The sequence below is a fragment of the Haemaphysalis longicornis genome, unplaced genomic scaffold, assembly GCF_048455015.1.
Source record: "Haemaphysalis longicornis isolate Haplotype H1 unplaced genomic scaffold, Haemaphysalis longicornis Haplotype H1 scaffold_7, whole genome shotgun sequence".
Taxonomy (NCBI): Eukaryota; Metazoa; Arthropoda; class Arachnida; order Ixodida; family Ixodidae; genus Haemaphysalis; species Haemaphysalis longicornis.
The window spans coordinates 182017871-182041815 of NW_027526422.1; the positions used below are offsets into that span (position 1 = coordinate 182017871).

At 50.8% G+C, this 23945-nt stretch overlaps 1 protein-coding gene across 12 annotated transcripts in view; it reads right to left on the minus strand.

The window, feature by feature from the left end:
• The window catches only part of LOC144147312 (cholesterol transporter ABCA5-like), a 130131-nt gene that overhangs the window by 24890 nt on the left and 81296 nt on the right, over nt 1–23945 (minus strand). For all 12 annotated transcript variants that reach the window (XM_077679422.1, XM_077679424.1, XM_077679421.1 and 9 more), the window contains 9 exons: nt 18948–19066; nt 15875–16098; nt 14837–15315; nt 12067–12229; nt 10298–10646; nt 8303–8422; nt 5326–5464; nt 4311–4401; nt 3478–3763 (listed from right to left, as the gene is read on the minus strand). In XM_077679422.1, coding sequence (XP_077535548.1) covers nt 3478–3763; nt 4311–4401; nt 5326–5464; nt 8303–8422; nt 10298–10646; nt 12067–12229; nt 14837–15315; nt 15875–16098; nt 18948–19066 — 1970 coding nt within the window. The remainder of the gene's footprint in view (nt 1–3477; nt 3764–4310; nt 4402–5325; nt 5465–8302; nt 8423–10297; nt 10647–12066; nt 12230–14836; nt 15316–15874; nt 16099–18947; nt 19067–23945) is intronic.

Sequence of the window (23945 nt, forward strand, 5' to 3'; positions counted from 1 at the left end):
CCCCAACAAAAGGCGTGGGAGCAAGAGTGGAAAGTTTTCACCGCTAGGGGATACTATGTCGTCAGCGCTATAGGGTGTAGGCGCCGTGCGCGCGCGCTCGATTTTGATTCACGTGTGATGGATGCGCTGCCTTATATCTATGCCGAACGCACTGCAGAGTCTTCCTTCCAGCACGGTAACGCTATCACGTTCCACGCTTAAAGGCAAACCCTAACAAAATTCATTTCCCTCTAACACCGGGCGTGGCGGGCTCGTCGACGGCTAGTTTGGTGCATTGACTTCCCGGCGTGTAGTAGTCTCGCGCGTCTTGTGTTCGCTTTTGCCGCTTTCAACATCATAGGCTTAATAGCGATAGCAGGTTTTGATATGAGTTGATCAAGCGCGAACTTTCAAGAAAGACGCCTGTGCCAGATGTGATAGCACACTGATACAGCAGTGCCACCTATAGATAAGATCTCCTTTATGGGCTACGCGGGCTTAAGCAGAAACCGCCTCTCGAATAACTTCGCTGACAGGTATGTGTGGGTCCAGCAAAAAAAGTTCCCACACGTAAGGGTTCCGCGATAGACACACCACTCAACTGAAGTCGTTCCTATAGCAACCACCGCGAATGCGCCTGTAGCAGCGTGTGTTACAGCAAGGAGCTGTACTATCGGCTCAGGATTCATTCCCTGTCGGGGAGGGTGGTCACAAATGGCCTCTCTCTGATGGTGATATTGACAGCAACTAATGCCGTTTTGTGGTTAACTTGCACCAGAATGCACTCGAATGATCAACCTATGCAGCCAACAAGGAATGACAATGTTGCGCATACGCTGTGACGTCACGCAATGCAAGCATGACGTCCGGAATTGAGCAGTGTCACAGCACATCCCATTTTTGAGGCGAATGGCATGCCGTGGCAGCCGAATGGCTGTTATCTGCCGAATTCGATTTGTTCGTGTCATGAATTGGTCAATGGGGCGCATTGGGCTCAAGCTGAAATGAAGTGCCCGAATTGTGCGATAGGAATAGATTCTCTTTTTCGCCTTACAGTTAAGCCCGTCCTACATATGGTGCGAATTTCGCCTGTGAATTCGCAGCTGCGGCGTCGCTAGTGTGGCAAAACGATCAGTCTTTTCCTATTTTCACTGCTGTGACAAATTGCCATGTGTTTGAAATAGTCGAAATTCTCCTGTGAACGCCGCTAGGCATTTGGAAATTAGACGCAGCAGTGAAAATCGAAAAAAAAAAAGATCGTTTCGCCGCACTAGCGACGCCGCGGCTGCTAATTCACAGGCGAAATGGGCACCACGTAGAACGGGCTTTAGGCGCACATTACTTGCGATTGAAAACGTATCTGCAAGGTAATAGTCATTGGAACATTGTCTTGCGGCACATGTTTTCTATAGCTGAACAGAGGGAAGGGATAACCAAACCGTAGTAAACTGAATCTTGCTTCTGGTAGTACCTTAAAGGGACACTGAAGCGAATTTGTCAAGCTCCCGTTTTTGCTTGCACTGCGTAGACTGGCTCAAATGAACACACTTTTCATCGTTTATCCGGGCGATAAGGCGGTATTTATCTTATAAGACCCGAAAGAAGAAAAACTACCATGCGGGGTTTGCGGAGGCGGCACCGACCAACAGCCGTGACGTCAGTTAAAGGTGCTACGTGCTTGGACGATGTCCAAGATTAGAATTCAAACATGTTTCGGTTCAGTGAAACAACATGCTTGACATCCGACGTTATCGTTGGATGGGCATTCTCGATATTTTAGTAATCGTCATACCGCGCTTGTGTCATGTTGCCGGCTGTAAAATGCGTCATATAAGCCTACCAGGATGGTTTGGAATCGTAGCAATCACTAGCTGAGGCCTACGCAAAGGATGAACGCCCTCCGCGTCACCGGAGACGATCGAATGCCATGCGCTTTTCCCCCACCTTTGGAGCTTGCCTCTCTCATGCCTGTATGGTAAAAAGCGTGTTCGCACCAGGCCAAGGCTTTGCTGATTCTGTCCTGTGCCCACTGCCCGCAAGCAGTGTGTGCTTATGGCAAGAGCACGCCAACGAGAACTCGATAGCGCGTCAGTGTCAGTCTGCGCACGTTCTGCGAGCTCGCTCGTGCAGAAATGAACGTTACGACCCAAAAATGGTGAAAAAAAGGGATGTATCATTAGGGATTCGAACTTGCGACTTCCAAGACAACATACCTAGCGCTGCATGCCACTCGGCCACGAACCAGCGCTGCCGGTGTTGGAAATATAGGGTACACAAAATATAACCAGCTTAGACAACTATTTGTTGTATAGCGCTCGTGCAGTAAGCGTCCCCCAAATTCCCAGAATATCTCATGTCTAGAAATTGCATTTCCTGGACGGAAAAGCGTTCCCAGGTGCTTGGTCGTGCAGCTGACCGCTGTACTTGTTCACCCAGCAAAAAAGTGCTTCCTGCGCACCCTAGTTTTACGCTTTACGGTAAAAGATCCAGCTGATTTAATTCCCTTAGTACCTATATTGACTTCGCTCACTCTTCTCCCGCTTTCAAGTGGCCTTAGATTTTCCTACTAGCGTACCAGTCAGCGAAGTGTCGCATGTGCGCTTGTGCAGCACTTGTGTGGAGCTACCTGGACTTGGAGCTTGATACAGTGTACAAACTAGCCAACTAAAGAAAGGCACATTGTTCCATTCACAAACGTGTCGTACCTAAGTTAAACTGAGCGAACGAATTGCGTCGACCCGTCGGCGGCCGGCGGGCTAAACGCTGGTCCGACTGACTCTGTCGGAAGGTCGGCGAGCCGTGCTATAGCGCAGTCAAGTCAAGTCATTTTTTCCTAGCGTCACACGAAAACGCCTCAAGAAATGGGCGAGTATGCAGAGAGGAGGACTTTCGCAATTTCTAATTGATTTTTTTACTAAATAAATTCCCGCAAACGCACTCAGAGTGGTCGGAACGTGGCCTAAAGACTCCGGGCTACAATTCGTGCTAGTAATTCCGCTATGTTTACAAATCACTTCAGTGTCCCTTTGAATACATTGGTGTTCCACATCATCAAAAAATGGGGTATGACACGGAACGCTAAAGTATTTAGAATACAACTTTGGGGGCAGGTCATTTCGATTCGGAATCTGTAAACGTCGGGTAGTTCCGGTTATTACTTGCCTCAGCATTTTCGTATAAACGCATACGTTAAATGCCACAGTTAAAAAGTTTGCGTATTATTTTTCATAACTAATGATCCGCAAATTACATTGCCTATCGCGAAAGTACGTTTGGTCATAAACCAACCTGCAAAGAACATTCGTGCAACTCTTGTAAATTTCTCGATAAAACCACTCGTTCCAAACATGACTATGTATACTTTCTCCTCGCCAATGACAACGCTCAAGGACCAGTGTACCTATATATAGTCTTCTGAAACACCCTCCGCAATGTATAAACTATATCCCATCCTGACCTCCCAGGGACCTGTGTGTGTAGGGCGAGGAGGCGGCTCACGTGTATGTCCTTGAGGTGCACCTCGTCGGGCTTCTCGACCTCGCCCATCTTGAGGAAGACCTCCTCGAGCGTGGTCATGGAGATGCCGTAGCTGCGCACGCCCATGCGGCCCTCGGCGATGGCCGCCTCGACGGCGCCGAACAGGCTGGCGAAGTTGTACGTCGAGTCCATGGGCAGGATGAAGGCCAGCTCGGTGCTGGTCGACCGGTACACCGAGATGCTGGGCACGTGCCGCTGCACCAGCTGCGTCATGCACGCCTTGTCCGCGCCCTGGTCCACCACCATGCTGCGAGGACGAGAGGGAGGGAGGGAGGGAGGACGATTCCCGAAATGCACACGTGGAGAGCGATACAAGATACTTGGATTGGCACGGACACACATATGAAATACCGCAATGCAGCGGTGCATAAACGACGACCTTTTTCAGAGGTAGCAAGGAGTTATTGCTAAGGTCAGGTCAGGTTCACGACCCAAATGCCCCTGTTGAGGAACGGCATAGGATACCTCCCAGTACGACAAGTGCGATCGCGCACTGAATCCCTTAGTGCAGTCGTCTGTAGATGTTGCGAAGGTTTGGCCGCTGGGCTACGGTGCGCAATGCAGTAACGGCGACTTAACACACAAATTGCATTACTTGATTCAGACGGCGTGCCGGAAAGTTCAGTTTGGCTTGAAAATCTTTCGTAAACAGAGATGACTTGAGGACGCGACTAGCTGCCCCTATACGTACGTACGTCACGGCTTCCGTGTTAAAGTTACCATCGTCATGATTATCACCGGTTCGAGGAGAACATTTAAGATGGGGGCTGGTGGTGTGCGGTTCGTGTGCTTACGTGAGGTGGTATCCGATGCCGAATCGGTTTTTCAGGAACAGCGACGTGCCGGCACACCTGAGTTTGCCCTTGCAGAGAATTGCCTTCCAGTCTGCCGGACGAAAAGACAAAGGGGGGAGTTCATGTTGGACAAGAGCAGTTGAATGCTTAGCAGAAAGCTATACCCCCTTCCGTCGTCTTCTGCAAAACGGTCGTGCTTGACATTCCGCTTTCATTCCCTCGGCATGAAATCCCAGGTGAGAACGTCATTTTCCCCTCAGTGCTGCCTTCAATGCAACCCTTCTTAAGTATTACCGCGTTGTTTCAAACGGCCGTGGAATCTTATCAAGTAAACCGAACATGAAGAGCCGGATGTGCATTGTATTCCTTTTCATTTCGGTCAGTTTAGCTCGGCTAGCAGAATGTACAACGGCTGGACATAAGAGCTCTGCTTTACAGAAGTGTTATTTGCCGGCCAATAGAAACAACAAAATCGAATAGTTCTACCAATATTCGCCTGTTGCATATTCTCCGTTCACCCTTCGAACAATAGGAAGCCAGCGCAGGACCGCAAATTTTCACTCACATTTGTACCTCTTTCACTCAGATATAAACCTTTTGATGAAGTATCCCCTTAACTTATGGCCGGAAGGGACAAGGGGGTATCTTATGGAAGCCTCTGTTTGGCTGCGTGATGCCGTAACTGCGGACGAGCGACGACGACAAGCCGGGCCCCTAAAGTGCTCCGCACTTAAAACGCCCGTGTGTTTACATTTCAGCGCACGTAAAAGGTCCCCCCTGGTGGTCCAAATTAATCCGCAGCTCTCCACTACGACGTTCCTATTAGCTATAGCTTCGGCACGTCAACACCACAATCAGTCAATCTTCCTGTCTTCGTTCTCTTGTTCGAAGTTTAAGCACTTTCCCACTTAAATAAAAACGCAGCTTGCCGTTACAAAACCGTTCTGCAAAGGCATGATCAGAGTCCGCGATTATGGTGGCCAGCCCGGCTGTGCGAGCTGTGGCGTCGTCGTACCGGCCAGGATGTCGGCCTCGTCCATGAAGTGCGTGGTGAGCACTATGACCTTGCCCTCCTTCCGCTTCTGCAGCTGGCACCACAGGTGGCGCCGCGAGTACGGGTCCATGCCGCTGCTCGGCTCGTCCAGGAACACGATCTGTTTCGGACGAGAGGGAAAGACGCTCGCCAACCGTACGAAATCTTCGGGTGTCCTTGCTCTAGACCCGTTACTTTAGCGGATAATGTCGGAATAGTCTGGGATCTGGAGACAGGAAGTACCTTATTTAGTGGCGACGGGCGCCCCCCCCCCCCCCCCCCCCCCCCGACCCCCAGCTCTGTGGCCGATGTGTACTAACGTCCTCGATCGATGGTCCCGCACCAGGTACTCACGAATCGCCAGTAAAGCTTTCCACTATACACGGGTACTTGCAACACCTGCTTTTCACGGTCTCCGGACACCGGAAGTTTGTATGCGCACGGTGCCTCAACGGCCCGTTCGCAAGGTCCCTCCAGCTAGTAAGGGCCTATTCTGATGTCCTCCTCTTTGCCTACTCTTTCGCTCATAGGAACAAGAGTCTTCGGGCATTGCCTTGCATATGGCAGAGGAGATCGGTCCGGGACTAGCCGTTACTAAGCCAGGAGAGTTTCCCCGGCCGGTGTACTAACCTCACCTTTCCTCGTGCTCCCCGTGCGGGACACCAAGTAGCTCGTGAAACTGCGCCCCAGCGGCATTTGGGTGACGTGGTTCGCCTGCACCTCAGCTAGAGAAGATCAGTAGTCTATAGGCCCTTCGCAGCAAGGTTACAGGGGGGCGCGACCCCCCCCCCCCCCCCGGCCCCATACGGACTGTACAACATCTAGCCCCCAGTGACGTTCGGTTACAGGGGTCTGTCACTCCCCCCGGCTTTTTGCGATCAGGTCGCTGGCCCCGCCAAAGCTTGCGGTTACAAGGGTCGCCAGTCCCCCGGCCCGTAATGGTTTCCCGACTATAATCGGTATTCCCAATACAAACGACTGTGCGCTCGCGGCACTTGCTACTTTCGCAACTTGACTCACCGGCCTCCTCTCACGCTGGATTACAGGGGTGCGTTACTTCCCCCGGCCAAAGAAAGTCATAGTTGATCGATCCCGACACGCCTTCCTGCTTCAACCGCATTGCCAAGTGCCGGGTTGACACCCGACCGCCCGACCTCCGCGTAGGACCTGATTCCAGTTGACCAGGAACCTCCGCAGTGGCGGCCGTTTTGCACGCTCCCTGGGCAGGGATTGTGCGGCCTCCCCGATTCCTCGAGGAGGTCTCGTGGAATTACCGTACTTCCACGCTCTGGCCCCTATGACATTAGGTTACAAGGGTTTGTCACAACCCCCGGCCTGCAGACCAGTTCGCAAGTTCAACAGAACGAGCCCCAAGCTATGGTTACAGGGGTGTGCACGCCCCCGGCTCGGTAGTGGTCTACCCATTGCTTCAGCAATGGTACGCCAACGCTACGTGCGAACTGTACCGCTTGAGCGCAGTGATTACGTCGCAACATTGACCCGCTGGCTTCCTCTCACGCTGGATTACAGGGGCGCGCTACCACCCCTAGCTTTTGGCCTCCTCCCACACTGGATTACAGGGGCTCGCTACTTCCCCTAGCCAAGAGAGTCATAGTTATTCCACAAATACCATCTTTCGAAATACAAGGGATCCTCTGAGGAACTCCCAGTGGCTCTGCACTCTCGCCCCCAAGACTGAAGGTTACAAGGGCTCATCAAGTTCCCTCGGTCAGCAGACCAGTTCGCATTAAAGGCCCCTTCCATGCTCCGGTTACAGAGGTTCGCTACACCCCCGGCCTCATTGTGTGTACCCATGCGTGTACCCATGCGTGCATGGCACGATAAAACGAACTGTACCGCATGTACCCTTATGACTTGGGTTACAAGGGCTCGTCACCTCCCTCGGCGAGCAGATCGGCTCGTGTTTATAGGCCCCTTCCTAGCTGCGATTACAGGGGCTTGCCACTCCCCCGGCCTCATAGTAGCGCTCACATTGCTTCAGCAACCGTGCGCCACTATAACACAAACTGTACCGCTTGGTGCAGTTGCACTTCGCAACATTGACACCCCGGCCTCCACCCACACTGGATTACAGGAGCGCGTTACCGCCCCCGGACAAAGAGAATCATAGTTGATCCACAGAAATTTGCGACCGCAAATTTTGATCGAATTACCATTTCAAGCACCAACCTCGGTAGCCGGGCCTGCGTCCGCATCACGCATCGGTGTTCTTGGAAGGCACTTGCCCTCAGAGTGCCTGGGAGTTGCTCAAGCTCCCATGGGAGTTGAATACCCAATACAGTGGGCCTGGCACACCACTGACTCCTGCCATTGCGACGGACCAAAGCAGGACAGCCGAAACCGACCGACACAACCCAGTCCGCCGGCAGGGGGGGGGCCATGCGCAGGCCGGCAGTAAGATTTCCCCCCCGCAATCCACCTTAGTCAGAATAGTCCGTACCCTGACGGACTATTCTGACTAATCAACTTTTGCGGTAGCTTCGAGGAGCTGAACAAAAAGGTGAGATCGCCGCCTATAAGCAGAGGCAGCCGTCGACTAATGGTATTGCGCGAGCGTATTAACAGCTTTGTAACTACCGTGAATTTACAAAGTGACGAATGAAGGGTCACCAGTCCCCACGTATGTTACGATTAATATTAACGCAAGGAATCGGCATCGATGCCAGTGGCAAGCACCTATACCACATCTTTTAGGGTGCATCTTCGTCTCGCGCGTGGTTAATACGTGTTTCCACGGATATTAGGAGTCCCTATGCATAGAAGTTTCCAGCTTGTTGGTCCTGGTAGGAGGAATTTTACCATTGGGCTGTCTAGAGCCAATTTAACTGGTGCAGTCGACGCGATGGCGTAACTGCGCATGCGCGCAGCAGAACAGAACATCAAGGCTTAAGAAGTGAAGAGGTATATACGCATACGAGGTAAGGGGAACGCGCCACACCTTGGGGTCACCGATGAGAGCGATGCCGACGGACAACTTTCGCTTCTGTCCGCCGCTCAGCTTCATGGACTGCACGTCGGCTTTCTCGGCGAGGTCCAGCTCGAGCAGGATGTTCTTCACCTGCACGCAGGCGCGGGGAGACAAGCTCAGCTATTGGTCTTCACTCCTCCGAGATTTCTGAAGGTTACAAGACGTGCCTCGGTTCAAGTGAACCTGGCTCGAACCAGGGGTCTCTCCAGTCGGATCAAAAGGGAAAATTTTGCACAAGAGTTCTTCGTGGTAAGCTCTCTTACAGTCCACATGGCCGAGCTCTGTACGCATACACGGCCCAGGAGTTTTTTTGGGCCGGAAAAGTGCCTTCAGTAAAAGTACCCTGCAACACTTTTTTCAACATTTTTTTTAAATACCTTAAATACTTGCAGAACGTAGTCAACAAACACACCCACTACTTAGATTAGGGGGTCGCAAAGTACCTCAGCCGAAAATTACTGCTCTATGCCCATCAGATAACTTGAGAACTCACTCAAAGGATTTGTCTGTCTTTCCCGGTCTTGACGCTCTTCGGCGTCGCGAATTACGCTACTAAGGACATGTAGCGGCTGTTGGCCGGTTTTCCTTCAGTTGCAGCAATGAACGCTTTTCGACAGCGACTTTAAAAATAAAGCCACAAAAACAAAGCAGCAACGGAAGGCGTATCTGGTGCGACGAGCAAATCACGCAGTGCCGCTTCGTGCTGGCGAGAAATATAGCTTTCGTGGTTCTTCCAGACGCGAAGGAAAGAGTGAGAGCGTTTTTCGAAAGTGTTGCATGGTCCCTTTAATCGACGCTGTGGATGTGTTAATTGTCAGCGAACTTGACAATTGAGTGACCGACACAAAACACGATTGACAAGGGTGCAGTTCCAAGCTTGTGGAAGAAACAATGAGATTTACCACACTGAGGCCTTAATGAAAATTACAAGAACTACGGTTTCATCTTAGCAGACAAAGCTAGGGCTGACCGTTTCACGGTGGCTTCGTAATGCGGCTGGAGTGGTCGTGAAGCACCGATTTCTGTTGTTTGTATTAAAACTCCGACTGATAGTTATCTATGATACACGCTGAATTAATACCTTCCGCAGGTATGCAGTCGTCTGAGCAGTCAAACGACATTCAGTTTATTCCAGGATAATTCCGATGAAGCACACGTTACCGCTATTTTCTGTAACCCTGCTCTTCTCATAGAAGCCCGTGTACTGGCGACAAACGGTAATTCCGAAACGTTTAAATAACTCCAAAGTGGACTAATTAGTAAATCAAACGGGGTAATCGTAGAGTCGTCTTGGTGGCCAATTGAATTTTGATTTCTTTTAAATTAGATTGAGAGGTACACAGCTATTCTGGGGAAGTTGGCTTTGCCGCAAAGCGTATTCTGCTACCGGAACACACACAAAAATCCAGCGCCATCTTCACTAACGTGAAACCTGTGGAGGGGCAAAGCATGCAGTGTATAACTGCATTCTTAGCGCCTAGGAGTTTTTGCCCACGGATATGACATGGGTAGGGGGTAGAGGTGTGCAGCTTTACTGTAAAAGTCTCCTGTCTTTGAAGCCCGAAGCATTCTCCCGCAAGGCGTTGGAAAACGATTGTCGCAGTGGTTATTTTAGTACACGTTTTTGCCCACAGCGATGAAACGTTCTAGCGCGAGGCGTTGGAAAACGAGTGTCCCGGTGTTTAGTACCGTGACTACATGATACGAGAAACGACGACGCCGACGACAGGAGACGCCGACATGCCGAGCCCAAGACATCTACAGCTTCGCTGTAAAACATGCAAAAGAGCCTTAAATGCTGCCAGGCTGGGAGCGTGTGGACATTGTTCGTGTCTAAGTCGACCAGATGGCTGGGCCGCGCTGGACCAGGGCAAGACGGCACGGAATCGAAAGAATCGAGCGCAGCGTATAGCACCACCACCACCAGCAGTGTCAGCAGTAGTAGTGGTAGTAGGGGTGGAATACCTCGAGGTCGATGCTGGTCTTGGGGAGGCCCTTCATGCGAGCAAAGAAGCGCAGGTGCTGTCGGGGCGTGAGCGTGTCGAAGAGGATGTCCTCCTGGAGACAGACGCCCAGCATGTTGCGGATGTGGGCCAGGTCCTCGGGCCGCTCGGTGCTGAAGTCGTAGATGGAGGCCCAGCCCGAGGTGGGCTTGAGCGTGCCCACGAGCATGTTCAGCAGCGTGCTCTTGCCGGCGCCGTTGTGGCCCAGCAGCGCCGCGATCTGGCCCTCGTGCATGGTCAGGCTCACGCCGTCCACCGCCACCACGGGGTCCCGCCGCCACGAGGTGAACACCTTGCGCATGCCGTGCACCCTGCGACGCCGCCGCCAAAGAAGGGAAACCCGTGATTAGCTGGGGACAGACCATGTCTGCCCTAGGAGGGAATTTCACATGCGAGTAAAACTATTTGCGGTCAGACTAAGACCTGTTGCTATCGTTCCGCAAGAAGGACCATTATGTACAACTGGTCGACGAGAGAAATTTGTGAACAGTAGAGCCGCGGGACAGAGGGAAAGGAGCTCAACATTTGCTTGTATGGACAGGGGCAGTTGAGACAGATGGGTCTCAGCGATAACGGTAGAGGTAGAGACGTGCGGAGTGGTGAAAGTGTTTAGCTGGATTGCCCGGAGGCTCTGTACTTATGCGGTGGATAGGGAAGGGTTGGGTGGCGGAAGCGTCTGTAGCGAGTGCCGGGGGTGTTGGTAGTGCGGTTTGAGAGTCTCCCTCCAGAAACGTGCATCGTCCGCCACAGGCGGGGAAGGCGCAGGGATCACCGGCGCCCGGATAGTTGGTAGCCTCAACGACGCAATGCTCTCAGCCCTGTTCCATGTTGAAGCAGCGCTTTGTGAGGACTAAACGATATATAATGGGCATTGGTGACTGACTACTTCGTCTCGTCAGCGGAATTTGTAAGGCTGGTAGAAGAAGACTGAAAATACAGACGCTTTGGCACAAACCTCTGTTCGCGGGAAACGAACCAACGCGCGAGAATACGCCAAGTTTTCGGGCACTTTATTCTGAGATTTTACCAAGGACACTTGCTCATCTGGCGTGCTTTTTGCAGCTCTGTAGCTAAGCGAATAGGCGAAGTGCCCAGGAAAGCAGTTTCACAAACCTACGCCTGGCACAGTGGTTTGCCTTATTCCCTTTGTAGCCCTTAGTCGTGAGCTATTGCTGCACTCTTCCTTGCTGGGTGCTACAGTTTGCTTTTTTGCCCAGCGCTGAAATTCATAGCTTCGCGTCAGCAGAATTTGACTCCAGAATTTGACTCGCAGCCATCGCAAAAGTTCGTGCTTGTCGATACTTCTCTGGCTGCGCCTCAGTTTTTCTCCCACACCAGAGATCCCGAACAAAAAGCGTTGTTGCTATTAATGCTGAACTGGGGTGCGTTTGTCGGAATCATCCGTCGCGGTGGCTCGGCGTCGTGCTGCTGAGCCCAAGGACGCGGGTTCCATCCCGGCCGCAGTGGCTGCTTTTCCGGTGGCGGCGAAAAACAATAACGCCAGTGCGTCGAGGTTTCAGCAGGTGGTCGATGTTAACTTGAAGCCCTCCACAACTGCGCGCCCCATAAGCCCAGGTGTAGCTTCGGCGCATTGAACCCCACAATCAATCACCTACGACGCTCGCGTACAATCGTTGTGACTCGACGATCATATGGGGGGGAGTCAGCCTATCTGGACCATCACCCATTACCGGGCTTCCCCACTATATTTTTAGCCCGCAGCGTACTCACCGGATGGCCTCCCTGCCGAGCAGCTCTCCGGGCCTGTCCTCGACGTCGGGGTTGGGGCCCGAGTTGTCCGGCTTGCCCTGGCCGTCCAGCTGGCTGCCCTTCCTCCGGCGCTGGCCCAGCCACCCGAAGATGAACAGCGGGCTCTTGTGCTGCCCGAACTCGCCTGCGGGGTTGCGACCGACTTCGTCACAAAATGGGATTCGGCCTTTTCTTGTCACAGAAAAGTTAGCTCGCTGGCTTTAGTAATCCCATATCACCCGCACTTTCGCGCAGACTTTCATATATCTCATTGCATCCGCTACGGCTCTTCGGACCCTGTGGCGGCACTCATATGGTGGGCAGAGTACGGGAAACTGTTTTCTCTCTCTCTCTCTCTCTCTCTCTCTCTCTCTCTCTCTCTCTCTCTCTCTCTCTCTCTCTCTCTCTCTCTCTCTCTCTCTCTCTCTCTCTCTCTCTCTCTCTCTCTCTCTCTCTCTCTCTCTCTCTCTCTCTCTCTCTCTCTCTCTTTAGGATTTACTTTTTCTTTTTCTCAATAAACGCGTATACTACCACCAGGCAAGTACACAATAGAGATTTCCATTAGGCCGCTCATGTTGACGAATAAAATAAAGAGCGATCTAATAATCTATCGATCAGTCAATTGTTCGGTTGATTGATTGATTGATTGATTGATTGATTGATTGATTGATTGATTGATTGATTGATTGATTGATTGATTGATTGATTGATTGATTGATTGATTGATTGATAATGACATTCCTTTGTATCGCGATGGTGACCTGTGTCATCCACCCTCTGTCAGCCGCACTTCGTTATTTCAGGCTTCTCCGCAAGCACACTCCACATGGGAAAAAGCCACCTTTACAAGCGCAACTGCATAATTCAGTACCACAAGTATTACCGAACTCGCTGAACTGCAAGTGCGCGGTTGAGTGAATGAAATTCTACAAAGACAAATAGCACAGATCAATACAACAGGTTCAAGAAGAGCGAACGGCACTTGGCTTTTCCCATCCTTGCGTCAGCGATCTACCAGCTGATGACACTGTGGCTGTGTTCGTCGGGGCCGCACAGTTCGAGACTCGTCGTAGTTCGCATGTAGCCCATTCAGCATAGATTGCTTAACGTTCTATATCAAAATGCGTTTCGGGGTTCTCACATTGCGAGCGCCGCAGTTCCGGAGATGGTGAAAGTTTTCCCAATTACTTGTGCCCACTTTGCCGCCACGGAAGCAACAACGCCATTACTGACGGTTGGTGCCCGCTTAGTAGCTAAGTGCTGCGACAGTTTGTCGGATGGCGGTGGAACAAACTTCCTCGGAGGCAGCGTCAAATGCTTTTTGAAGGTACTGTACAATTACTTTCTGTTGGGGCTCAAACATCGCGGCTTTCAAAGCGCATTTTGCTTTTGTTCGATGTCAAGCGCTACCTTGTTTTTGTTAAGACGTAAACAGTTTGAGCTGTAATTTTCGTATCCCGTGATTTTTTTTTTGCTTGGAGTGGGAGGTAGTAAAAAAGGCGCCCCGAAATTTTGAGAACACAGAAAAATCCCCGCAAGTTAGTAGCATTCGATTAGTAAAGCTGAAAGTATGAACGGTTGTGTAGCCGATTGCGCTAGTAGCTGCTGCAATCCTTCCCCCTTTTTTTCTTTTGTACGACATCGTAAAACATTTAACAAACCGTTACTCCACAAATTATGCTGCTCGGCCTTTCCCAATTTGCGGCATCATAAATGGTAATGTAGAGGTTTACATGCCTCTCGCGCTTGCTGCGGTAACAAACTGCTGCTGGCGCATGTTCTACGTTTGCATGTACGTGGCACTGTAGTCCATTGACATATGTACGCCTAATTTAATTTCCTCATAAAGAACAAGAGGGCGTTCAAACGAGCCCTTCAATACGGGGGAGACCCAAACCGTGGAGATTACACATCAGGGTGTTCAAATATTGCAATTTATAAATGCGATTTCAACTTTTATTCCAATTACAAGCTTATCTGGCTCTCTCTTCATGCCGTCACCACCCCGCCATATGCGTCTACGCGTTATTCTTTTATATTGCGCATCCCGTCCGTATCCGCAAATGTTTACATCAACCTTGATAAGCTGTTTCTGAGAAATTTCACGCATGAATACCGTTAGCGTAAAAATAACCGATGTCAGGATGTGCGAAAAAGAGCTACGCGGTTACGCATTGCTCGTAGCATTGCGTTAGAGGCATAGTGCTTCATGCGGGTCGCCAGTGAAAATCTCCGAAGCTGAAAACATTCTTTACGCCCGAAGCCTACATTAAACATACCCCTGGACGTTTGCACGCCTGGGAAATGCCATCCCACAGCTACCGTTCGTGCACCTGCAGCGTGCAAGTTAATATTTAGCTCGTGCGTGACCAGAGCAGCTCATTTTATACTCGGTGACAACTTAAGAACGGCACCGGAAGTTTCCGCTGTGTCTTATCACAGTAGCCGGATGTTTCTCCGCGCGGCGCAAGTACGGCGTTACTGGGAATATTTTGAACGTGGCACGAGCCGTTTTCGTAATTTTTTGGACTTAATATGCTTATAAACGACTCCAGTGACGACAAGCAAACTGCGTGAGACAAGGCAGACGATATCACGCATTCATAGCAAACCCCTTTCAAAACGCGCGCGCACTGACGTCACGGGTCCGGCGCTTTGGCGGAGGGATACACTACATGAGGTGGTGCCGTTCTTGAGTTGTAACCGAGTATAGGCCTGGTTGTGTAGGCGGCGTTATTGTAGTAAACCTTACCGGGCACGATTGCGTCGAAGTAGTAGGCCAGGAAGGCGTACAGGCCGATGTCCACGACGAGCACGATGATGGCGCTGCCGACGGAGAAGTCTCCGTCGAAGAGGTTCTGCCATCGCATGGCGCCCTTGACGTCCATCTCGCTGATCTTCTCCACGGCCAGCGTGAAGGCCGCGGGCGAGAGGAGCGAGACGGCGTAGAAGACACAGGTGGCCACCTTGCCCTTGAGGAAGACGGCCAGCATGTAGAAGAAGCTGAAGAGCAGCATCATCAGGCCCACCACCGAGCCCGCGACCTTGGACTTGTTGAAGAAGGGCGTCGCCATGAAGCTGAACATGACGATGGTGAGGCCGTAGAGCAGCGACACCACGAACATGATCAGGATGTCCGTGTTGGGCAGGATGCGGAGCAGGTACACCATGGCCGTCATGATGACCGCCACGTTGGCCACCACCAGGGCCTCGATCAGCGCCCAGGCGGTCCTGCAGGCCGCAGAGGAGGAGGCAGTGGTGAGGGCAAGGCGTGCGTGGGCATTGCAACGGGGACTTATTTTCATCGACAGGGTGATGACGGGGAGAGATTAAACGGCAGTGTCGACCGAAGCGTGCACTGTTCAAGCACGAGAGCATGAATTACAGAGGCCTGTAATGTGTACACGCGAACTAAGCTTCCAACCCTGCAGTACTGGCGACCTCAGCCTGGCTGCGATCGTCGTAACTTTTTCGCCCTATGCGCCAAATTTCTAAGATCTCCGCAAAATGTTTAGCGCCCAATTTGACGCGGGCTCATTGTTATACGTGGCGCTGAAAAGGGCTGGTTGTATCCCTCACGGGCAGGATTCATTCGGCCTATTACAACGCAAAGTTGAGCGGCTCGGTAGGTCAAATTGAGGTAGATTTGGCGCGAAGCGGGACACGCTACACAGAGCAAACTGCGTAGCATTTCATCGTCTTTCTTGTGGGTTGTCGTGCTTCTGTCCAGTTAGGCAATGACCTCTAGCCAGAAAGAGAAAGCGGGAAAAGAGGGGCGTTATTCAGTTACCAGTAGGCCGAGGGCATCATGCCCATCATGAGCATGCCCTCCTTGATCTTGCGCTCCTTCTCGAGCACGATGTTGACGCAGAGCACGGACACGAAGGGCGAGAAGGCCAGCGTCAGGTAGAGGGGCACCAGGGCGCGCCACGTCGTGCCCGGGTCCACGTAGGCCGGCTTGGGCAGCAGCCGGATCACCAGCTCGGGAAGCTTCACGTCGCTCTTGGTCCACAGCTGCGCCGCCGACGCCCGACGTTTGAGTGTTCATCACCAGCCTATCTACGCCCACTGCAGGGCAAAGGCCTCTCCCATTGATCTCCAATTACCCCGGTCCTGTGCCAACTGCGACCAATTTATCCCTGCAAACTTCTTGATCTCATCTGCCCATCTAACGTTCTGCCGCCCCCTGCCACACTTGCCTTCTCTAGAGATCCACTCTGTTAACCCTTAATGACCAACGGGTATCTTGCATTCGCGTTACATGCCCTGCCCACGCCCATTTCTTAAAGTGAAGTTTTACGCGGCTAGGTGAAAGCGGTCCCGTTTACGCAGAAAACTCTTCCTTCGCAATTCAATAAGCACGCACGAAAATACAAATCAAGTTGGAGAGGAGTTAGGGGCGACTGTGGCTGGGTTTATCCCGCTTGTAGCAGTAGCGGGTGCGCGGCGAGCTACTGCGTTATAGCCACCGCGTTATAGCCACTGTCGCCGTCAAAAAACACAGGCGACTGTAGTGGGGTGCCTGGTTCCGCTTGCTAGTATCACTTGAATGCTAACCGTACGCATTGGCGCATTAGACGTAATGGGATATCGTTAGACAACGCTGCCTTGCACAATACGCGATGTAGTCATCATCATTACTTTTTGTTTTGCGAAGTTGACAGCTGTTAGTAGCTCTTTCCTTGAAATGAACGTTCTCTTTCCCGACGCGCTGAACCTGTCACGCGACGATACACTTTTCGAAAGGTAACAGCTTTTCGGATAGCACAACTTCCCTTACTATTGCAGCGATTACAAAAGCCAGACGTGTGAGGAGTGTTTTCAACCATCCACACAAGTACATTTTGTGTGTAACACTAGGCCTCTTTTTATCTGTCATTTCTGACTACTAATAACTTCTCCAAAGCATCTCCGTACTTTATTTGCCCGTAGTATGTCTATGACGGGAGAAGTCCTGAAGTGCCCATCTAGAACCTCTGTAATAACTTCTCCAAAGCATCTCCGTACTTTATTTGCCCGTAGAATGTCTATGGCGGGAGAAGTTCTGAAGTGCCCATCCAGAACCTCTAAAATAACTTCTCCAAAGCATCTCCGTACTTTATTTGCCCGTAGAATGTCTATGACGGGAGAAGTTCTGAAGTGCCCATCCAGAACCTCTAAAATAACTTCTCCAAAGCATCTCCGTACTTTATTTGCCCGTAGTATGTCTATGACGGGAGAAGTCCTGAAGTGCCCATCTAGAACCTCTGTAATAACTTCTCCAAAGCATCTCCGTACTTTATTTGCCCGTAGAATGTCTATGGCGGGAGAAGTTCTGAAGTGCCCATCCAGAACCTCTAAAATAACTTCTCCAAAGCATCTCCGTACTTTATTTGCCCGTAGAATGTCTATGACGGGAGAAGTTCTGAAGTGCCCATCCAGAACCTCTAAAATAACTTCTCCAAAGCATCTCCGTACTTTATTTGCCCGTAGAATGTCTATGACGGGAGAAGTTCTGAAGTGCCCATCCAGAACCTCTAAAATAACTTCTCCAAAGCATCTCCGTACTTTATTTGCCCGTAGAATGTCTATGACGGGAGAAGTTCTGAAGTGCCCATCCAGAACCTCTAAAATAACTTCTCCAAAGCATCTCCGTACTTTATTTGCCCGTAGAATGTCTATGACGGGAGAAGTTCTGAAGTGCCCATCCAGAACCTCTAAAATAACTTCTCCAAAGCATCTCCGTACTTTATTTGCCCGTAGTATGTCTATGACGGGAGAAGTTCTGAAGTGCCCATCCAGAACCTCTAAAATAACTTCTCCAAAGCATCTCCGTACTTTATTTGCCCGTAGAATGTCTATGACGGGAGAAGTTCTGAAGTGCCCATCCAGAACCTCTAAAATAACTTCTCCAAAGCATCTCCGTACTTTATTTGCCCGTAGTATGTCTATGACGGGAGAAGTTCTGAAGTGCCCATCCAGAACCTCTGTAATAACTTCTCCAAAGCATCTCCGTACTTTATTTGCCCGTAGAATGTCTATGGCGGGAGAAGTTCTGAAGTGCCCATCCAGAACCTCTAAAATAACTTCTCCAAAGCATCTCCGTACTTTATTTGCCCGTAGAATGTCTATGACGGGAGAAGTTCTGAAGTGCCCATCCAGAACCTCTAAAATAACTTCTCCAAAGCATCTCCGTACTTTATTTGCCCGTAGAATGTCTATGACGGGAGAAGTTCTGAAGTGCCCATCCAGAACCTCTGTAATAACTTCTCCAAAGCATCTCCGTACTTTATTTGCCCGTAGAATGTCTATGACGGGAGAAGTTCTGAAGTGCCCATCCAGAACCACTGTGAGGCGGCTGTGCATTGTGTTATTCAGTGTTTTTTTCCCCGGGGGATTTGTTATGCTCGTTATTTTTACTCTTACGTGTGTACAGGGGATTCTCAACCCTTCATCTGTACGTTGCAGTGTTTGTTACTTGGTCTTTTGTTACGCTCATTTTTATTTTTATTCTTATACACGTGTATAGGGCTACACAAGTATGTACTCTCAACCTTTCTCTTGTGCGTGGGAGTGTTCGTTATTTGGTCTTTTCCTTGTGTATAGGGAATGTGTAAAGATGTACTGGCTGTTTTGTCATAATGTGTTATCGCGCCTATTCCATTTATTTTCCGCACTTTTTCAGTAACGACACTTTTTTCCGTAAACGGCAAACTGCAAAGAAAGCCGAGAACATGTCAGGCCTCGTGGCCTTTTGTCTCGGCTTCCTCTTTCGCTTCAGATAGAAACAAATAAGCTGAAAACTTTCAACTTCAAACTTCAACCTGCTCAAAACTACCGCGTACGGGCAGGTTGAAGGTACCAAATGATTGTCGTCCGCCCACCTTGAGAAAGGTGTAGTCGATGGCAGCCTGGAGGACGCTGAATCCGCTCGAGTAGTAGGCGCTGGCGGGGCACAGCGTCGCGTCCGAAGAGTGCACGAAGTGCTTCACCCGACACAGATCTGCGGCGGGAACAGACGCGCGTGTGCGCGCTCTCGACGTCGGCGTCAAAGAGCGGGACGAAAGGAGGAACATACAAGGTTTTCGAGCTCTCATTGGGAAGGTGTGTTTTGACAGCCGACTCGTTGGCACGGCTTTGTAAAACGACGTTAGGATACAATTACCAGGACAGGGGGAGCCATAGAGCCTCTCGGGACATCGACTGCAGTGTCGCGTTGTGTTGACACAGTCGCGAATGCCAGCGCAACGAAACTTGAGTGCGGTGCCGTCCGGAATACGAAGCGACACCATAACTATAGTCTTGCTGATGTCGAGGCTTATCCGCAAGCGTTTTAAATTTTTAAACACGAAAGCGTTTTCTTCCGGGATACACAGATTTCCATGACGTCATATCCGCCACGGAAATGACGCCAGTGCAACAAAGCAAGCGGCCTGTAAAGGGTGCACCCCTGCACACAGCGTCTTCTTGCGGGAAAGCAACCTTTAGTACTGAATAGGCCTAATAAGCTTTAGTGCTTGCCCTAAGTAGCGCTAGTATTAAACCAAAAGTGTAAAACATGATTATATTAGTCCTTTTTGGTAAGATTACATGTCATCACCCCGCTTCGAAGGGGAGACCAATATCAATCATCATCATCATCATCAGTACGTTATACCTAGGGTTGTTTTGTTTTCGGGTTTTTATTTTAACACGAAAGTGTTCTATGCCGGAACACACCAAGATTTCACTGACGTCATAGCCGTCACGGAAATGGCGCCAGTAAACCTATTCCGAAGCGACCCGCCAGCAGGGCGTCGCTCGCCAAACAAAGCACACCCACAAGACAGCCGCCGACCCGCAAATCATGCTCATTTCGCAGCAGATTTCGCTGCACATTTCACTTTCGTGTTTTACCGATTCCTATGACAGAGGAATCAACCAGTTCGCACTTTGCGCGGTATAAACAAAACAGCGCTACATCGCGTCATGTTCTGATCTACCTTTTTGCCTGCGTCGATTGCGCGCTATTCATTACAACTCAAAGGTACCTCTTGCGACTGTTGCTACTTCTCTAGCTGCGCTGGTAGCAATGTACTGCCCGCTGTATGTCAATGCCTGGACAAGCGCTGCTCATCGGAGAAGCGACAACCCAGTCGTTCTCCGCAGTTGACCAATTTACTGGCATTGTGCGTTTTTACGAGTACACGTACACAAAAAATCGTCACGCTCGAGGCGTACACATGACATTCCAAACTAGTACCGGCACTAGCGCGATTTATACATACCAACATGATTTAGCTCAAAGTAAGTGTTTAGAGTGCTTGATCAAGGTGACGTGCTCATGATTGAAGTTTCATTTTATTTAAAAATACATATTGCACGGTTGTTGCGAATGCAAAATACAATCGTCGCATGTGGGTTTAAAAAACTGCACCGATAAGACGACATAACTGCAAAAAACAAAAAGAACTGCAGCGCTGCATTAGAGTAGCAGCACCACTCGCACGGGTAACGTGGCCTCAACAGAAAAAAATCATAGCCCTTTTATCTTGTGAAGAGGGAAGTCGAGCGAAGCTGGCGCTGTGATGGGATTTGTTGTGTTGGGGCTCAGCTTTGCTATGTTGAAATATAAGGACAATGGGAGGGATCTCTGCGTCACACATTAAGGACACGCGCGCTTGGTGGGTAGAGACAAGCCGGTTCATTATAGCGCGGCTACGCCAATCACGGCGCCGACTCCAGTGCGCCGCACCGGTGGCCGCCGAAGAGCACGCGGCATTGCGCAATGTCGGGGGGGGAGACAGATGGCGCTCGTGGAGAGGAGTGTACGCGACTCAGGAAAGGGGCGGCAGAGGTAGAGAGGAGTGTAAAGTGGGGCTGTAACTATTATAGGGACCCTGCAACACTTCCGATAAGCGCGTTCACTCTTTCCTTCGCGTCTGGAAGCACTGCGAAAGTTACAGTTACCGCCAGCACGGAACGGCACTGCGTGATTTGCTCGTCGCACCAGATACGCCTTCCGTTTCTGCTTTGTTTTTGTGGCTTTTTTTTTTTTGAAGTTGCTATCGAAAAGCGTTCATCGCTGCAACTGAAGGAAAACCGGCAAAAAGCCGCTACATGTCCTTAGTGACGTAATTCGGGCCGTCAAAGAACGTCAAGACCGGGAAAGAGAGAAAAATCTGTTGAGCGACTTTCCAGGTTATGTGATGGGCATATAGCTGTAATTTTTGGCTCAGGTACTTTGCGACACCCTAGTTTAAGTACTGGGTGTTTGGGGTGACTACGTCCTGCAAGAATTTAAGATTTCAAAAAAAAGTTGAAAAAGGTGTTGCAGGGTCCGTTTATCCCGCCGTAGGTGTTCATGCTTCACCGTGCAACACGCAATGTGAGAAAGCAAGCTTACAAAGGCCAAGCGTACACCAATCCGCCTAAAGTCGACTTCACCTCTAAACACAAACGCACTGCCGGGACATTTCCCAGAAACGATATAAGCCGTCTTGTATCGGGATATGGAGGCCCCAGGACTTTTTTTTTATTTTTTGATAATTTTTCCCGTACGATGAAAATTATCGGTCTACGCTTGGTCTGTCGCCGGAGGCGATCACAGCTTCGCTGTGAAAAAAGGGGGCTTCTTCGCGGCACCCACATAAAGCGCACAGCTGACACCCGCGGTGACGCAGCACTCGGCACTACCGCGGCGAGCAACGCCACATAGCTGAAAACTGCCAGCATCGATTCAAGTTGGTCAACGCACTGTGCTTCCATGTCTGTCGGCACGATCGAGCTGGACCAATTTTTATGTGTGAAAATCTTTCAGTTGCACAGTAAACGCTGATAATTAGGTCATCACATCCAGATGAGCAAATTTTAGCAGCTTTTGCTTTTCGGTCGCCGACTCACCGGTGGCGCCGCTATGGGTCACTGGTTACCCACAGGCAGGTCACCCAAGAGTGCTCCGTCCCCCACTAATTTCTAGTGACCCGTTAGTAACCCACCGATGACCCGCGGAGCCACTTGTATAGCTTGTATTCACTGGCGAGCTACGCATGCAGCCAAACATGTGAGTGCGCCGTCACTGGTTACGTCGGGCTCCGCGGGATGGCGGTACTTGTCCAAGCTGACCACTTGATACGGGTCGGACATTCCAAGCTCTACCCCACCGAACGCAAAATAATGCCTCTACTCCAGTGTGAGTGCGATTAATTACGTTTTTGTTAAAACCACCGTTGAGAATCGGGTTGAAACAGAGCAGACGACGCACGCCGGTGTTTTTTTCTTCGGCGTGCGGGTGCAGTGGCCCAAGCCGCGCCATGTCCGTGGTGCAGTGGCCATGTCCGTGGTCATTGCCAGTGTTGCCTAGCGAAGAAATTGACAGCTAAACTTTTCAATGAATGCCACCTATACGCACAAAAGAGCAGGAGTACCCTCGTTATAATTCGAAATCACTGAATTCGAATTCTCGCTTTATTGAAGTGCTTTACGGTCTCAGCTGCAGTGCACCGAAGCACCACGTATAAAGAAGTTGGTCTTCGTTCCCGAGGCCTGCGTCGTCGTCGTCGTCATCATCATCATCATCATCAGCATCATCATCATCACCAACACCACCACCAGCCTATCTTCACCCACTGCCGGGCAAAGGCCTCTCCCATTAATCTCTAATTATCCCGGTCCCTGTGTGCTATCTACGCCCACTGCCGGGCAAAGGCCTCTCCCATTAATGTCCAATTATCCCGGTCCTGTGTGCTATCTACGCCAACTGCCGGGAACAGGCCTCTCCCATTAATCCCCAATTACCCCGGCCCTGCGCTAACTGCGACCAATTTATCCCCGCAAACTTCTTGATCTCATCTGCCCGTCTAAGTTTCTGCCGCCCCCTGCCAAGCGTTCCTTCTCTAGGGATCCACTCTGTTACCCTTAATGACCAGCGGTTATCTGGCCTTCGCATCACATGCCCTGCCCAGGCCCATTTCTTCTTAATTTCTACTAATATGTCCTTAACCCGCGTCTGTTCTCTGATCCACTCCGCTCTCTTCTTGTCCCCTAATGTTGAGGCCTGCGTCGTAACAAGGGTTTAGTGTACAAACCTAAAAGCCACGGAGGCACCTCACACGCACACCTCGTCTCGTTCTCAGCGCGCATTGCGATACTTGTTAGCCCACTGTGCTGACAAGTCGAAGCGGAATTTTACTTCTTAAATACTGCGTAAAATACAAAAACTACAACAGAATTAAGGGATAGGGTAATTACTTTACAGGATTGCGCGAAACGCTGTCGTCTTTCAACGTCGTTGCAGCGAGTGAAGCAAATACGCGAGCGCGCTTTTGTCGATTTGGTGTTATATTATGCAGTAATCCCCCTTATACCGAAGTCCCCAGGAGAAGAAACTGACTTTGTGTTAAGCGGTGCTTCATCAAAAGCGGGGAGACATTTGGTCTCAGTGCACCACAGTGTGGACCGCAAAACGTTTCAAGTAACAACGGCAATATGGTCTTTTAATATTCGGAATGCGGACCGCTGCAACTTGCCGCCCCCAAGAACGAATTTCGTAGGATCGAGTGTCTTCCCTGTCACCACAACCGCCACCAAGATCGCTGCCCGTCTCCGAAAGCTTTGAGCCCTAGAGTTGCTGTATATCGCGTAGCGCAGGAGTTGCGCGTCTGATTGCTACATGCCGCGGTTTCCACCATACGACAGCGAAGCCCGCTTTCAGTGCTGCGCACAAGACACCGTTTCAGTCAGTTCTGCCCAGGTGACCGGCAGCGGTTCCGGTGGCGGCGGCAGCGGCGGCCGCTCAGCTGATACGCAGCCGACTATCCCCGCAGTCGCTCTGGTCGCGCTGTGCCGCAGCCGTTGGCACACGCATGCGCCAACTCCTCCCTGCCGCTGCCACTAGCACGGAG